Here is an 18,308-nt window from a genome sequence, read left to right on the forward strand (position 1 = left end):
ACAATAAGTATTTAATTAGGTTTTCGATAAGAATGTGTACATAGATACGTGGACGTGTAGATTGTTATACTTATTTAAAATGACTTTATGTAAGTATTTGAAATAAATCTGCATCCATCATCAGTAAACTCGAAGTATTTTTTCCCGCTAAGAAAATCCCTCCTCAATGAAGCGCGCCCTAACCCTGTGACGTTGACGCGATGCGTTCGAAAAATCTGTAGCTAGATCCTGCAGCGCAGCGCCGCGGATCGGTCGCGAAACTCCGGGACGTCACGCGCCGCCGCCAGCGCCATCTAGCGAGCGCCGCCGCACCCCGCGCACCTGCGCCGCGCGACAAAACACTCCGCGCGTTCTGCCGTCGCATTCACTCGCTCACGTACCGAGAGCTCACGTAAAAATAACCTCAAAACGTATTTTCGTCCTCCAGCCTTATTATTATTGACATAACAGTGATAACATCGATAACAAACAGCCAACACAGTGATTTGACAGTGCCCCAACACCAACAGCAGCAGTGTCTGCCCTCAAAGTGCCAGTTATTAGTGAATATTTGACAAAATCGAAAGTTTTCAAGGAACGAATGTTTCTTTTGGTGGGCTGTCAAACGACAGCCCCCAAATATTGTGCCAAGATGTGGTGGTTTATATTATTGTGTGCTCTGAATGTTAATACATTTGGAGTGTCTGCCTCAAACAGCACTGGAAAAGCCTCAGGGAGTAAGTATCAAGTGATAAACAACATTTTTATTTGCTTATTTTTTATATTGTCTCAAAAACCTTCTTAATTACAATAGTAGTAACCTACGTTAGAGCTATCTAAAAATATAATGAACATACTGTTTTAAACTTCCTATTTTTCTACACGTTGACAACGTTATTTACATTACAATGATGGCGATACCAGTAACCTTAACACTGTTGTATTACCTTTTACTTGGCGAATAACACAGGTATCATTATTTGTTTATAAATATGGTGAAGTAGCTAGACAGTACGGTGTTTAATTGATCTATGCGTTGATGCATATTATATCGCTGTATAATTTACCTTTATAACCTGTTTACATCCATGGTTCACAGAAACCTAGTAAATTATCATATTGTTGTATCTTGCGATCGCAAGTTGATTAGATAACGTGGAGAACATCACGCCATCTAAATCAATAACCTGAGAAACTATAACAATTATTGTAACATTGTAGTTTAGGTATATTTCTTGACATAATATTTTGCTTTTAAATGTGGCTTTAATCCAATAATTGCTTATTCCTAAAACAGTTTGGTGGAAGACTTGCAGTAGTTAGAATTAACTCCACAGGTTTGTTCTAATTAGACAACCGAGCGCCGAACAAAGTTTCAACTAATGAATTTCAACACTAAAATGCAGTTTTACCTAATTCATCTACAGGATTTGTCTCAATTTATGTAAATGGTTTCTATTTTCTGTTCATATTATTTACGTGTGAAGTTTATTGAACATTATATTATAATTGTGTAAACATAGAATTTCTATTGCTTTGCCAAAATGGCGATATTTACAGAATTGCAACTGAATCAACAGCTGCAAGGCCAAAATACATATTCAAAATATTATGTTTACGTCTTTCAATGATACCTACCTATAGGCAAAAGTTTAAATGTACAAAGATTTGAGTAGTAGGTATGGATATTAATGAGTAATATGTGGCGTTAAATGCCACCAAGGACGCTGTCGCGGTTGTTATTGCTAAACTTGAGTTTCCAGTATCACTATTACAAGCTAGCTCACGTCTCATTTACGTCATTAGCCTCTGTATCATGTCATGTGGCATAATCCTTAAAAGGTCGCGGTGCACCTATGCAAGCACATTCTTTTAGGCAGGGGCGTATTTAAAGATTGCGCGCCCTGGGCTCCTGTAGTTTTCCGCCCCATCAAGGAATGAAAGAAAACAAAAAGAGCAGTCTGTGTAGAGTACCTACCGGCCTACATATGTATAAGAACATTGTGGTGATAGATTTGGATAGATAATGATACATGGTGGGCCAAAAGTAATCTCCCTATTGGAAGTTGCTCTTATTTGTACAAATGGCGGCGACCATTTGGCCGATATAATTTACTAGACTTTACCAATAAAATTGTAAAGTTTCAAATAAACATGATCAAAAAACAGAATAGAAATTTTTCATTTTCCTAAAATGAGAGCAAAACAACATCGGATGATTTCTTTTGGCCCACCTTGTATCTGCCGAAAAAAAAAGATTTTTCTGGATAGACGAGTAGGTACATTTTAGAACGTTTAGAAATAAACTGGTGCAGGGCGACAGAGAGAATCAATTTTTTACCCGACTGCCGAAGGAGGAGGGTAATGTTTTTCGATTGTATGTAGGTATGTATGTTTATCTGTTTCTTTGTTCCCTCCTGTAGCCTAAACGGCTTGATAGATTTTGATGTATTTTTGGTTTACGTAAATAAACAATTTTGAATTTTTGAATTGAATCGTTAGAAGCGAATTGATGGCGCGATGGTTATAGGCTATATGACGTTACATTAAAATGTACATAGCGCCCTCTAGAGGACATTACGTGATGATCGAAAAAATAATATTTTTCCAACTATGTCGTGTGGGGTATCAAATGAAAGGGCTTGATTTGCACATTACTAAAATGTGCATATTGTAGGTATTTAAATACTAACAACAAAATTATTGAAATAAAAAATGTTCATGACCTAAAACCCGACTACTGACGTAAAATTTCATAAAATAAAAACAACTAAAAAAGTTACAAATAAAAAAATATAATTATAAACAAACAAAAAACCCGACTGCACGCTAAAAAGATCAAAACAAGACCCAATGTTAATGGAAAGTATCGCAGGCGGGGACCAACTTGACCGCCACGCAATGCCGCTAAGTAACATTCAGCTAAATGGTGAACCCTCTGCTGGTCCCCGCCTGCGATACTTTCCATTAACATTGGGTCTTGTTTTGATCTTTTTAGCGTGCAGTCGGGTTTTTTGATGTTTATAATTATTTTTTCTTTAAATTTCCTTAAAAAAGTACCAAGGCGGAAAAAATTACTACTCCACCGGTTCAAAAAAGAACAAAGGCCGGCTTTCATACTTTAAAAATCCAGCACTGCTCGTCACCAAAATACCTCGGAGTGACTCTGGATAGATCCCTCACGTACAAAACCCACTGCCAAAAGACCAAGAAGGAAGTCAGCTCCCGAAACAACCTTCTGCGACGGCTTACGTCTACCGGCTGGGGCACCTCTCCGCAAGTTCTACGAACAAGTAGCCTAGCACTTTGCTTCTCAGCTGCCGAATTTGGCGAAAAGTGGCATGTTCTGTTGAGAAGGCCAAACAAGAATGCGACTCCAGACATCCACTTTACTCACATACTGCCACACCTTCCCGCCTTAAGAGACGCAAAGCGTTTCCAAAAATATTGAGGTGTCCTAAACGGATGAAAACCCACAAATCGCAAGGCTAAAGCTCTGGGAGGAAAAGCAGCCCCAGGATCTGCTGGTAGGCTGCTGCAAGGACAATCCCTGCAAGTGGGGCTATACCGTTGGTACCAACCTATGCGACTGTGGTACCGCCCCCCAGACTATGGAGCATTTACTCTCCTGTCCCCTGTGCCCATCCACCTGCACTCGGGAAGACTTACTCCAGGCCAACCAGAATGCTATCAAAGTAGCTTCTTTTTGGTCTAGACAAATTTAAAAATTCGCATGTTCACTGACACGAAAAAAGACGAAGTGTAGAGTACCTAGCGACCTACATGTATAAGATCATTGTGGACGTGGTGATAGATTTGCAAAGATAATGAGTACATTTTAGAACGTTTAGAAATAATTTTGTGGGGTGGCAATTATTTTTCTTTACATTTCCTTCAAAATTACCGAGGTGGTAAAAAAATAGACTTCCACCGGTTCAGAAAAGAACAAAGGTCGGCTTTCATACTTTAAATCGAATTTCTTAAGACATGAAATCAACATGTGGAAAGATGGCTCAGGGCCGTTCTAGGCTTACGTCGTAAAATATTGTTCTGTACTTTTTAAATCCTCCAACCTAAAGCCCAAGGGCGGCCTCCCGGCCGCCCCTGGGCCGCCCTTCCCCGCCTGCCGCCCCGGGCTGTAGCCCTTTTAGCCCTAGGGTAAATACGCCCCTGCTTTTAGGTCTTATAAGAGACTTCAAAAACTTCCGAGGGTTCTACCTTTTTTGGCATAAGATTTATTTGCCTAATCTCGTATTGCATAGTAACGTTTGGTCAAAGTCTCGTTACGCCGAAAATCGTATGGCATAAATCTCGTTTAGTAAAAAGTTATTTCGCATAACATTGTTTAGCCTAATAATGGTATGGCCAAATCTTGAATAGCCTAATAATGCTATGGCATAGGTTTATACAAAGTAATAATATTCGTTTGGCTTTAACTTTGACGGAGCGTCTCCCTACATAGCGCAAACTGGTGCCTTGTATTGTTTCCTCTGTTTGGAAAACGCTCCGCTCCGCTTCGCTGCGCTCCGCTTTGGTTTTGATGAACATGTGCACCTAACACGCTCCTCCTCGCTTTGCTCGTCGTCGCACCTATTTTTAGGTTTCGATCTCATGGGGTTTGTATAATTATATTGGTCGTTAACTTTCGATTTTTTGATCATACAATATCGTGATTTTCGGGATGTAGGAGAAAAATACCACAATTTGTAAGTACATTTACTACATACTTAATATATTATTTATTAAGATAATATTAGGAGAAACAAGATTATACATAGGTATAGACGAACAAAAATTTGAGCAAACGAAACTTAGGTGTTTAAAGATTGTGCCTAAAGAGTTTTAGACGAAACGAGCCCTATGCCACATAAGTCTTGGCAAAGTGATGGTTCGGCCAAAAAAGTTTAGACCATACGAGTTATGCGAAATGAGTTTTGGTCAATAAAGATTATGCGAGATGAGCGGAACCCACTTCCGAGAAATAATCCTTATAAATACTTAATGAATTTATGTCTAAATCGAAATAAATACAGGAACCAAAACAACGCTTGCGAGGTGGTTCCAAGAAACCGAAGGTTGCTAACTGGTCTCTTGGAATGGGGAGTTTGATTGCTTTTTTACGATTCAAAAGTTTTATACGGTAAGATTATCTCCGTTTGTTCCTCTTATGCAATGACAACCAAGTCGAAACTTATATATTTTGAACATTATAAATAAAATGGATATGGATATTATATTTACAGCTCTTATTGGGATAAATACACGATTTTAGTATGAAGCTAAAAGCTATCCGTATAATTTACTTAAAAGTATACCTACGTATACTTATCTACAAAGAAACCGATATACTACCCGTAAAAGGCGGCTCGAGTAACGCACGTAAAAGGTTTTTTTATTTATACGTGCCCTTTATATTATTTGCGTGTTTATACGTGCGCGGTAAACAGAAGACATTCGCTGCCAAGATCCAAAAATAGATACAACGAGTACAAACACGAATACTATATCTGAAAGTGATTGGAGATGCCATAATATATTTTCCTGAATCAGTGCAAAGTTCAATAGATGTGGTTGAATGCATGCCGGCTCATGGCGGGGAGCCAATATTTTATGTATCAGTTTACTGGCATCCGCTCTAGGATAGTCAACTGCCGTCTAAGGTTCATTGACTATCCAGACTGGTCCATTATGATTGTTATGATTGAATTATTTTTTTTTGTAATTTTTCAAAGGGATAAAAGTTAAGTATGCAGTAAATTTATTAAAATTGCCCAAGTAAAATTAAATCCATTATTATCTCAACCAATTTACATCGTAATTTTATTAGGAGAATTTTTGACATAGTCATGTATCAAAAAAAAGTCGTATAAAAACTAAATCAACGCAAAATTCGCAATCTAAACCGATAAATGTAATCTACGAGTATTATAAAGATTATTGCATTAATCACCTTGAAGATAACGGTAAGTCACCAATTGATATAGAATAGATGAGGCCAGGTACCGGCACTATTATGGCCACTGGTGAGGGTCCACCTACGTATAACTTTGTCTCAATTTCGGCGTCCCGCAGCTGACGCGTCGTCCATAAAAGTCGCACTGATGAAAGAGCACAGTTCCATTGTGATGGCTATTAAACGCGCTTTGTGCCTCAGAAGGCGCCATTTTGTGAAAAATGAAAAACGAATTGCACTTATTCATTTATTCACCCCCGTTTTATTAGTGCGACCGCAGTTACGGCCTTTGTTACTTGTTCATTTGTCAATAATTGATCTATTCTATTTTTTACAGACAAAAAGAGAAATGGCTTTTTGGACTTGTTCAATTTAGGTTTTAGGTCTGTGAATAATTTTTTGACTGATTTATATTACCTATTGTAGTTACACATTCAAATTTATTACAGGAGAAGTGAGGCAGTTTTTAAAAGTTTTACATATCTAATTAAATAACAAAGGACTGTAATACCAGAAAAGATTTCTAAAAACTTAATTTGTTTAACAAACACACAGCGACAACACATTTCAACAAATTGAAACGCCCAATGTAATCCAAGCATAGTGCCGAAAAACAGCTCGCAATTTCACTAAAACGAACAAAAAGAAAACGGACGTCCGGACATTGCAGGAATTGGGCCACCATTTGTGAGACAGCAGCTGTAGCTGAACAGATGGAGGGACTGCAGATTAGATAAGGGTTAGGCTCTGTAACCTCTATTTAGAAAACGTACCTAACTATTCCGACAACAAATGCTTAATTCTTTGTCAGTGCAAGTAGCAGACGTATTTTTTTCTCTGGAAGTTGCGTCTAATATCATGGCAGTAGTGAGCTCTGCCATCCATTACTGAGGTGACGCGAGATGAGGGTTCGCAAATTGGTTATTCTAGCGACTCGGTAATAACGTTTTGCTTCGAATAACTACAGGGAATGAAGTGTAATATCCGTAATTTTGGTTGCGTTCTGTTTATTATAGTTGCGAAGTAGTTTTGATTTATGGGAAACTTTGTGATTCTGGATACCAATTACCGCACAAAATCCTCGAAAACAAAAATATTTTTTTTGTTGATCATTGAAATATTTACTTAAGTAGGTATGTATTGACTGGAAGCTTGATGTATCACGGCATAAAAAATCTTAAAGCTACACATTTAGAATAACCATTTTCCCTTTTGATGAATCACTGAATAACGACAAAAGCCACAATTCATCATTTCTGAATTCGCTTTTCGATATCCTGTCGAATTTTACCATTCACTTGTTCGGTTTCAATTTGCTCATCAATCCATTTTCCGATATTGTTCTGATACTGTTCTAGATGCCATACGATACACGGTCAATTAGGCCCATCACCAAGTTCGATTCTGTGACCTCGATATCGTTCGACCTTTATAGTCATTCATTAATCCTTACCATTTCAACTATCTCATGCATGTGGATGTGTGTCCTATGAGAGAGGGTGGTCCCGTTGCTGAGTTACAAGCAAATGTGAGTTTTGAATTGTTTACCTTAAGTGCGGAATTCGCATGTGTTATTTTGATGAACATAAGCTTCTTTTGCCGTTGACAGACAATTGGACCCCAGCGTGTTTTAATTGCGAGTGCTCCGGATATTGGAGTGACCGACCGCGTTCCATTTGTATAATCTTTTTGCATTCACATTTCCAATTATGAAACACCATACGCGATGACATAAATTCAGCGGTGCCTCATATGTTACCGTTACCGTATTAAAATTTCTATGTTTGTTTTTGTTCCGGAAAAAGAAGAGTTACATAACATTTTGCGCACATTATTTTTATGACATCTTCCTTAGGTATGTTGACAGAATTTAATATAAGTATCAAGATTTATTAACTCAACTTTCCTTTTCGTTTCTGTATAATAAGAGGAGATAAACGTACAACATCTGAGCCTCGTCAACTGTCACTGTTAAAATATATGGCAAATTTGTTAGTTCCAAAAGTGGCATTTGTTTTTTCCATATATTTGTGTAGATTCGAAAATAGTATCGAATCCTGTGCTCGCGGCTCTGAATGACTGCTTTGTTTGACAGCGAATCAGGTAGGTACATCAACTGACATTACTTTCTATTACAAAACTTTATAATCGGTTCCACTTGCACCATTATTCAACTGTTTCTTCGGCCATTTAGGCCGTTGGCGCTATGATCACTATTGCACTGGTTGGCACGGCCAACTTCCCAAGTTCTTGTTAATGAAGTTTCCGTGGAGTTGGGCATAGCTATATTAAAGCTAACTCGTAGTAAATTTCTCTCCGCATGTGCTCAATTATGATTCAATTGGAGGAGAGCTCGAGGCGCTTCGGTCCCATTGTCGGGTTCAACAATCCTGGAAATGTGAGTAATGGCGTGCTCATGTGTGATTGTACTTACACGTGATTGTTTCTATAGTTGCCGCTCGAATTATGTTACATGGTTAGTTTGACAAAGTAGGTTGTTTATCTTGATCAAGGAACATAAGTACTTCTCTAACGAGAAGTTTTGATGGTATATGCTGTATTTGTACTCATTCGTAAACGGCTATACGGATCGCGACCTATGTGTGATTGCAAGTGATATGATGATATGAAGTCACGTGTGTATCACGTGATTGCAAGTGTCCAGCGAAAGGCGGTTGGTTCGCTTGCGAGTCATCTCTGACTACCCCTTTAGGATTATAGACGTAAGCATGCATGCTGTAATTTTTTCAATGGATTTCATTATTAAAGTCTTCGTAATCTGCATCTATCTTATAAATTTTCGTATAATTTATATCATAACTTTGCAAATTCAACTGGAGCAAAGACCCAATAGAACCAATATCGCCCAAAACGTAACGAAGCGGAGAACCTGAAACAATACCTGATAACGCAGATGTTCCGAAAATGAGCAACTAACGAGGAATAGTTAAACGGACCCAGCATTAACATACAAATTGGCTCAGTGGGATAAATGCTCCATTTGTATTCAAACACGGGACCCTCGCTGCTGATGCGCGTTTATCCAGCTCTGGATTTAAATCGACCGCGCTTCGTTCCGCTTATCGATAAGCACTAGGATCATTTTCGATCGCTTTGTATAGCTAGGCTCTGGAGGGTTACTCTTAAAGTCTATACTGATGAAAAACGAACGAACGAGAGCTGTCGTGCAATCGGATTGTTTAATACAACGAGATGGAGTCGTGGCTTGCGCAGCGGCGCTCCGAAACTTTGTTTTATGTCATATAGAGTGACCCCCCCAGGAGACTGGGCTGTAGACGTTTTAGAAGACTTCAACAGAAGTAGACGCTTTAGGAGACGCAATCAGTTAATCAGTACCATATCTTGGGAAATGGGTTCTCCTCAATTTGGTTTTCAATTTGAATGAATTACTAAGCATATAGCAATAAAATAAGGACTGTGTACTCTTATATCTAGGGATTAGAAATCATAATAATATTAAAAATACTGTTTGTATCACAGATGATATAGTAATTGTATACAATAAATTCAAATATTCCGATTTATTGTAGCATCGATAACATTACATCTCTACAGATTTTAACGGATTTATTGAAAGTGGTCGGTGAACGTGAAAAGAATTAATGGTTATTTAAAGGCACATTATCATTAACAACATTATGCAGATAAGTAACAACAATAAAACGGCAATTGTTTTTTTTTATAACTGTACGACATAAAAATAATATTACCTTTGCATTTTTTGAGCAGATTGCCATTAGTTTAGAGATTAAGTACATAAAATTGTATTTTTTAAATACATTAAGTACATAATAATAATAGTATAAAAACGTAACATAACTAATCAATGAAAATAAAACTATAGGTAGGTAGTTCTTCCTTTGTTACAACCCGCTTACCTCCGTTCCATTATGGGCCCTTATTATGCACTTGTCGCTTACACCTGCACACAAGTGTACGCTATATCCGCAGGCCATAAAGCTAATTATGACATGGATAATAGGGTTCATTATCATGTGCGCCGGCTCGGTGAGTTGTGTCGTGTTTCCTCGGGGACGAACGCCGGGAAGAGCTAATAACGCTCCCCTGGCAGGCGATCACTATATCGTGTAGTGTTCTGAGCCGCGAGCACGGGATTCGAAACCTCCGTTTACGTTGCGTATCATCAAATGTCACTGTCAAAATGTAAGGAAAATTTGTTAGTTCCAAAAGTAGCAATTGTTTTTTCCATATGTTTGTGTAGATTCGAAAATAGTATCGAATTCTGTGCTCGCGGCTCTGAGGTGCGATCACAGGATTCGATACTATTTTCGAAACTACACTAAGGGCCACTTTTACCAAACGCTAAACGTATATAAAATAGTATTGAAATCAAATGTTAAATACATTTTGTACTAACTGACAGACTAATGCTTTTAGGCTACTAAATACGTTTAGCGTTTGGTGAAATTCCGCCTAACTATGGAAAAAACAAATGTCACTTTTGGAACTAACAAATTTGCCTTACATTTTGACAGTGACAGTTGACGATACGCTACGTAAACGGAGGTTTCGCATCTTATAATCGCTGCACATATGTTTATGCTGGTAACACTGACGGAGCAAATGAGAAACGGGTAGATCAATGCATTGGAAGTCATAATAAAGGTAAGCGTCCCGTCCACCTTTTGGCATCGTACACAACGGACGCATCGCATTCAGTATTCCTTGTATGAGTACATAAAAATTCACAAAAGTGCGTCCTTTTTATCGGCATTGTTGACGCCGCTTCTCCATACATTTGTGAAAATCCGTTTGTAGCGATACGTACGATACCAATCGGTTGACGTTTAGCCTTAAATGGTATTCTAGGGGTTTTAATCCAGGATGTTAGCTGAAAAAAATAAGTTTACCCGTGAATAAGTTAAAAACATATACACTCACGGGCAATGAAATAGTTCCACTCATAAAACACCGACACCAAAGGACCCCAATTTTTTCAAACATTTAATTTAAAATTTGAACAAAATATTATTGTTTTAGTTGGTAATATCCTGATGCTCTGTTAAATGTACTTCAATGTTGCAGAAGGTGTTATAAAGCTACCCTTTTCCGTTTAGGAGTAATATGGTGTTTTTCTCATTGGAACCTTTTCATTGCCCGTGCGTGTACTACCTGTTCATTTATAATTACATGCTTTCACGTTTATAATATAAGTAGGATAGTGGGATGCTTACTGATCCTTGGAACGAGCAACTTTGTTTAATATTCGTGAAGTTAGTGCGTTCTGTGAGCACAACTTATCATTGTTATTTCAGTTCTGGAATGTTTGTAACTTTCAAAGTTCATATCAAATTCTGTCTCTTCGCTACTGGCAACTTCAGTCAAAGCAACGTGCCTTGGTACACGTAATCCTAAACAAACAATTTGGTTTTATTAGCAAAAATAATAATTCCTCTAAGGTCTCAAAGACGTCCACAGAATTGGTTCAGATGTTGACAAGGCATAAAAAAAATATAGCATTTTCATGGTACCTATCCTTTTCGGAATATTATAACTAATGCCTCAGATCAATAATGCTTCTAATTCCATGGGAAAGACTTCTTATAAATCCTTCTAATAATAAATTTAATTGAATGTTTGTAAGTATGGATGGATGGTTATTTGTTACTTTATCATAAGAATATAGCTGGACCATTTCTAATTGAAATTTCACCCAATCATGTATGTATGTAGTAGGTAGTGTACTAACAATCTCGATTTACACAGGCTACTTCCGGTAGAAATCTAGAAATTCCTTGATTTAAAAGGCGAAGCTTTGTCGCGGGAAAAACTAGTAAACAAATAAAAACAAAAAGATGGTAAAAAATTAACGGTTTCCGGTAGCGCGGTCCCCGATCGAATCTAAAGCATAATGGAGTTGACAAGTTTTGCAAACTTCATTTGTGGGCGGTGAAGTCTAATGCTCGGTTCAGAAGTCAATCTTCCGTCGAAAGGAGCATGACTGCGAAAGGCCTGACTCCCACCGGCTCAAGGGAAATCAGCCTTCCGTGGCTCTACCGCTTACCGCCCGGACTGTACGTAAAATATTAAAGCTACGCAATTTATTTACAAATGGACCGACCCTTTTTAATTTGATCCAAAATAGATGATTTGCTTTAAGCAAAGGATTTGCGGGTTTACAAACAACTGCTAAGTGATACGATGGTGTGGTTTTTAATGTAGCCGATGTTGGTTCGGGTATTGTAATTAAAAAGGAGTAAAAATGTAAAATTTAGAGCAGAAGATTATGATATTAGGTTGCGGGTGTTATTTACTGGAGTCATTTAATGTGATGGAGATGTAGCGTTTGGGTGCAAGGAAGGAAGAAGGAAGTATTATATTCTGGGATTCTGGGGGACCCTGACCTCTAGAATATAATACATTAAGTACCTATAGGTAAATGTTTCAAACATATTTTGTAAATATTGTTTTTTGTAAAAAATATACATCTATTGTAGTATTTCACAGTAAAACTTAAATAATTAAAACAGTAAAAATATTTAAGGATTACTAAGCTACGCCTTCACTTCACATGGATCATTATTCATTATGCGAACAGTAACCTTTGATCATACAAATATGTAGATAGGTAAGAACCTAGATAAGTAGGTACTTTAAAATATTAGGAAGTTTCCCGGAACCTCAACATAAATAAGACATCGATCCAGCTGCCGCACAAAGGCTTAAAAAAATGGAGCTTAAACTAGTTATTATTCTGTGCTTATAGTAAAAAAAAAAAACAGTTCTCCTTCTCTCGACTACCGGAGGTTGACGGTCAGCTATGCACACTCCTCCTTAAACTCCTTATATTAATTAGTTAGGTATAAAGTGCTTATTATGTAGGTTTTCTCGTTGGTGAAAGTCCAAGTGGAGTATAAGTCCAGCGATGATTTTAATTATTATAAAGTACCTTGTTATGTCCTGTTATACATTCACATCACATGTGTGTTCGTATTTATTAATAAGCTCATTCTACTATTTTATTGAAATCGTTATCTATTAGCAGTAGACCAGTATTGTCTATTACAGTGATCTCAGTGCTTCTCTTCAAGGTCCAGTCTCAGAAGTGGGCTGCAGAAGTAAGCTATTCTATTGCCTTGGTATAAAGTCTAGTTTGCTCCGAGCGACTTCTGATATGCTTATATCAGAATTTGATCGATCGTATGTTGTTCAACTGTTCACACAATGGTGACTTGAGAAGCTCCGTGTGAGGTGATTGAAGTGCATTATGGATGTATAAAGCAGTAAAGGTTAGTATGTATAGGGTTAGGTACTGTGAGGACAACAATCCTTAAGCAGTCACGCTCGCTTGTCAAGTCTGACGTAACCTGTATGGATCTGACTGATGTTTGACAGGCAAGCGACAACTTGGCTAATGGGTTGTTAAATTGCTAATGTGTCGGTGGTGGTACGGTAGCTGTATTGTGATAAAAACGGGGATTTAAATTCAACTTCCTCAGAGGTTTTGAATGGAATACGTAAATCATGATGTGCTTAGGCAGACGGAGGCCACTGAAGTGGTTCAGCCACTCATGTTGCGACGGCATGAGGGTGCTTCACTGTGATTGGTTGTCAGCGTCCACGTCATATCAGCCCCGGCGTCATAGAGAATTATGATTGGTGAATTTGTGATGGACACGACTATCTAGAATAAACTAACCTAACCAACGTTCAAAACCCCCGAATTTCTTCTCTAAAATTCGCGAAACATTTTATAATGGGTGACACTTTAAAATTTTCCATTTAACGCATGAATACTATTGCAAAATCTGTCATTTTATTGACAACAACCACAGATAATATATATTTCTTGAGTACACACTTTGGCAAAATGGAACGTACTAGAGACGGGACACATCAAAGTCGACGTTCTGAAATCGATAAAATATTAGAATTTTTTACATTGTATTATAGTAAGTAGGTAGGGTATATAGTATTTCTTACTTACTTTCTCATCAACAGCTTTAAAACAAACTATGATGTTTTTAATCAGAGTGCATATCTCTCTCATGCTGCCTCTCAGAATAATAAAATTTTTAATATAGTATAATTATATATTTTATTAATAATCTACCTTCATGTAGTTCATCGATATCCTTCGTATAATTTGAGTAAAGTTTAATTTATGGTTTTATTATCCTATTGTTGTTGGAAAATTTCGGTCTGTTTTTCGTCATTTTGTTTGTTATTTTTGTCAAAATGCCGAGAAAGGCTGTTTTAAACTCGGAATGTCGTGAGTTTGTAATTAATTTGAGTTTGTTTGATAGAACAAAAAGAATTATATTACAGGACTGTGACTATTTGGCTCGGATAGATTGTTTGCAAGATGAACTGATCATCAATGTCGGTGTTTAATGTGACACATACAAATTGAACCGTACAAATATCGATAGGTACAAGTCGATAGAATTTTACTCTCGGACATCTCTAAAACTGCCAAACTCAAATTGTCATGAAAACGTCCCCCATATCATTGGTTCTGGAAAATGGTATAAGAACACTCGGGGTATCATTATATTATACCTATATGAATAAAAAAAACATATACATACATACACAGATACAAAAATCATTTAGACTTGTAATTTATTAACACCCCTAATTTTTGATTAAAATGTATGACCTATACAAGAATAGCTATTACAGTACCTGATTAGTTTGTTGATAGAATGTTTGCTGATGATAATTTTTTTATTTTTTTATTAGCCTATTTAGTTTCCCACTGCTGGGCAAAGGCCTCCCCTTTTTCCTTCACACCCTTCGATCCTGTGCACTCTCAGCTCAGTTATTATCAAACTTATCCAGGTCGTCCCGCCATCTCCGTCTCGGCCTGCCTCTGATGATGATGCTTTAACGTATAAATTTATATCTTGATTCTGTATATTTATCAATACCAGTAAATGTAGTAAGGCTTAAAATGACAATTCCCATTATTTGCATCATAAAAGAAAATAATGCAAATAAAAACTCATTAATACAACAAAAGACAATCTTGTAGAATGGTTCTTTAAACTAGTGAGAAGGTATCTAAAGATTTTTTTCATTTCAGTAAACTTAATTTCCTAAGTGTTTACATAGAACTTTGTTGGCAATAGGCCTAATAAGAGCATACGCGAATTATTTATTCTCTATTGAAACTCGGCCAACCGTTACCACATTCCCTCGCATAGATCTATCCAATAGGTGTAAGTATCTATGTACATGTAGTACCTATATGGTATAGAATGTAGTCCCCTTCACTCAAGCACCCTACTCCCACGTAATTAAATTAAATTAGTGTCCTTTTCAGTCGAACTCCCCCACTGAGCAATTCGCACGCTGTAGCTACTACAAACAATTGTTAATAGCTATCATTGCTCACAGTTCAAGGCACATGGCGACCTTTAACGAATTACGAGGGTGTCTAATTAAAAGTTAATATTTTCTCCAGTCTCTTTCAAGAATATCAAAGACGAAATTGAATACGACGTTTGACTCATCTGCATACAGATTGAGGCCCCCGGTGTCAGCGAATTCTTGTTTAATGTTACCATTTAGCTTTGTGCGGCCAAATGAAAATAATAGTTAAGATTTGTTACGGCTTCTGTTATTCGCTTGTTTTCGAGCAACAGCTTGTGTGGCGACCGTTGAACTATTAAATTATTTATGTACTCAAATTTCATATAAATGGAACTTTTGAATCTTGGATCGTGAAGAAACACTGTTTAGAGAGCTATCGATTCGATATCGATAGGTTAACATCAGGATAGAAAGGTTTGATCTAGACTCTCAGGAAAAATACAGAATAGTTGGAAAATATTTGATCGATACACCTACGTATACGCAAGCCCCATCTCGTGTATTTTGGTGTCAAACTTTTTTTCATATTGAACACTTAACCACCTACACCCTCTCACAGACACGAGCAACCTATAACTTTATAAAATTATACCTAAATAAGGATGCTAGAGTGTCTCCTAAGTAGGAGGCTAGGAGGTTATGTGACTAAAACAGGAGGTCACCTACCTTTAGTCAAGGGATAATCATACATTTTGATTCTATCGGCTTTACCCAGATAATAATATGTATCTAAACCACGTTTGAATCCGCAAAAACTTTAAGAGTTATAATTATTTTTATTGCTAAAATGCCAACCCAATGTATCGATAGAGTTTAAATCACTGCAATGGGCGCACGTTCCAAGCAGTGAAATGGAACTGGTCCCACGAAAATATTACTGTAGTAAATCACGATATCTGAACGTGAAAGATAGTCGAAATAGTCGTTCGATAGTATCAACCGACGCCTTGGTCCGTAATGGACTTACAAAGGCCGTTTGGGATCATGAAAATATACGCCCGCCTGTTGTATTTCGGTAATAGGCTTGTCTGAGATTTTGGAGATGTTTCAATAACCTAATTTCGGACGTCTTGTGAATGACCCAGTTGAGTAATGTTTTTAAGCTTTTGTCTGCTCGCGTTTATAATATCTGCTATCGACTCGGTGGACCGATGAACTTATAGTTAGCTAGCTCAGACACCAGTATCGTTTTTAGGGGGCAAAATATTATAACGATGAAAAATTAGAAGAAAATGGGCTGTACTGTATCTATGGCTTTAGATTAGACGAGCTTATGTCTAGTCTAGTAGTGTACCTACCTTCACAAGTATACATATCTACATACAGAGTGTTGCAAAAAGGGTATACTAAGCCGAAACAGGGTGTTGCTATACGAAGTACCTATCACCTAAGCGACAGCAGCAGAAGAAAATTAGTTCAAAAACTAAAATAAATCTGTTCTTCCACAGATGTGTGCTCGATAAAGCAGTTCACGTGTGCGAACGGGAAGTGCATACCGCTGTCGTGGGTGTGCGAGGGAGACAACGACTGTGGCGACAACTCCGACGAGAACATTGAAGAATGCAAAAAAGGTAAGTCCCTCAATTTATTAGGTTTCAACTACTTTCAACGGGTGTAAGTAAGTATCGAGAAACTCGTCAATTTGTTCGGCTAACAAAGTAATTTGTAATGTGATGATGTTTCCATGTCATATATATTATGTATTTTTTTATTATGTTTACTGTGACAACAATTAGGTAGGTACTTACTACATCATAATAATACTGTTAGCATTGAGTTGGAGGCATTTGTATTTTTTTTGCGATTACAAACAAAATACACTTGAATTATGCTTGATTCAGATTGATGATAGGAAGCCATCAAAAGGGCGTCTTGTCTGTTTAGTAGTGTTTATTCACACTCAATCGATCCAATTGACAAGGCGACGTCCTTAAGTGGCTTGGACAAAAAAGTTTATTTTTATTATTTGAAATTACTGGTATTTGTGATAAATACCTACATAAATTACTTGCATAGAATTCTAAAAATAATTGAACTGGTCACACAGCTCGTCAACAAGTAAGTTGTTTAGAATGACCCCCTGCGTCACCCCCTATCAGCGTACGTTTCCTAATATTTAATTTTACATCAACATTGTGTATAAATAAAGAATATTCTATATATCTATCTATCTGTATATTACACGTTATTGTCATAGTCCCAGAAATCTTCGTAAGTAATATTGTCACGATAGCGTTTGATGACCCAAAATCAGTAGGTAAAAGATCTATTTCATTTAAAAGTATTATTGAAGAAGACTCCAGAATACATTCGGCAATTAAATGTATAGATACATTTCATTTGATCTGTTTAAAGTAGCTATAAATATTATTAATTATGTTACAACATCAAAAGATAAGTTACCTTTAAAATTTCATCTTAAATTAACTGAACATTCGAGCAACTCCGGGCCCAATACCAAACACCTGAAAAATCCAGATAAATAATTACCTCCATAGGAAAATTCCCGTCCGTATAAACGCTATCAAAGAGTAGTCATAACAAGTATACCTAGTAAATAGCTATATGAATCTATTAGACAGGGCTATGTGTGCGTTGATTGGCGCGGCTTCTCTCTATTGATGCGAGATGACTGAGCGCCTCTGTGGCGCCACGAGCCTTGTTCTATGGCGCATGCGCTGAGATATACAGGGTGATGAAAAATGGTATAGTAAGTTGGTAGGGGGTAACTTAAGGTTCAGGTGAACAACTTTCTTTCTATAGCTTTAGAAAATTCGCGAAAAATTATTTGTCACGTGACTTTACTGGAGGGAGTGGTATTTATTTCATTTGATAAACTTTTTGCATTTGATATAAATGGTATAGGTAATTTTTCGAACTAAAACCAACATAGTTAGTGCAACAGTCAGCGCACACCACTCTTTCTCGCAACACGAAGTTTTTAGCTTAATTCGAATACAAGTTTTTAGTTACACAGTAAACTTGAACCGTGTGAATTCGCATCCGTTCTCATTAT

The 18,308-nt window shown here is 37.2% G+C and overlaps 1 protein-coding gene across 8 annotated transcripts in view; it reads left to right on the forward strand.

The window, feature by feature from the left end:
• The first annotated feature begins 240 nt into the window (after nucleotides 1–240).
• The window catches only part of LOC105387428 (low-density lipoprotein receptor), a 187,210-nt gene continuing 169,142 nt past the window's right edge, over nucleotides 241–18,308 (forward strand). For 3 of the 8 annotated variants that reach the window (XM_038113150.2, XM_038113144.2, XM_038113147.2), the window contains exons 1-2: nucleotides 247–716; nucleotides 16,741–16,863. In XM_038113150.2, coding sequence (XP_037969078.2) covers nucleotides 581–716; nucleotides 16,741–16,863 — 259 coding nt within the window. In that variant the 5' untranslated portion in view covers nucleotides 247–580. Of the gene's footprint in view, nucleotides 717–16,740; nucleotides 16,864–18,308 lie in introns of all 8 variants that reach the window. The other 5 variants (XR_005254238.2, XM_038113146.2, XM_038113151.2 and 2 more) reach the window with 4 other exon arrangements.

This window comes from Plutella xylostella, chromosome 5 (assembly GCF_932276165.1).
Source record: "Plutella xylostella chromosome 5, ilPluXylo3.1, whole genome shotgun sequence".
Classification (NCBI taxonomy): domain Eukaryota; kingdom Metazoa; phylum Arthropoda; class Insecta; order Lepidoptera; family Plutellidae; genus Plutella; species Plutella xylostella.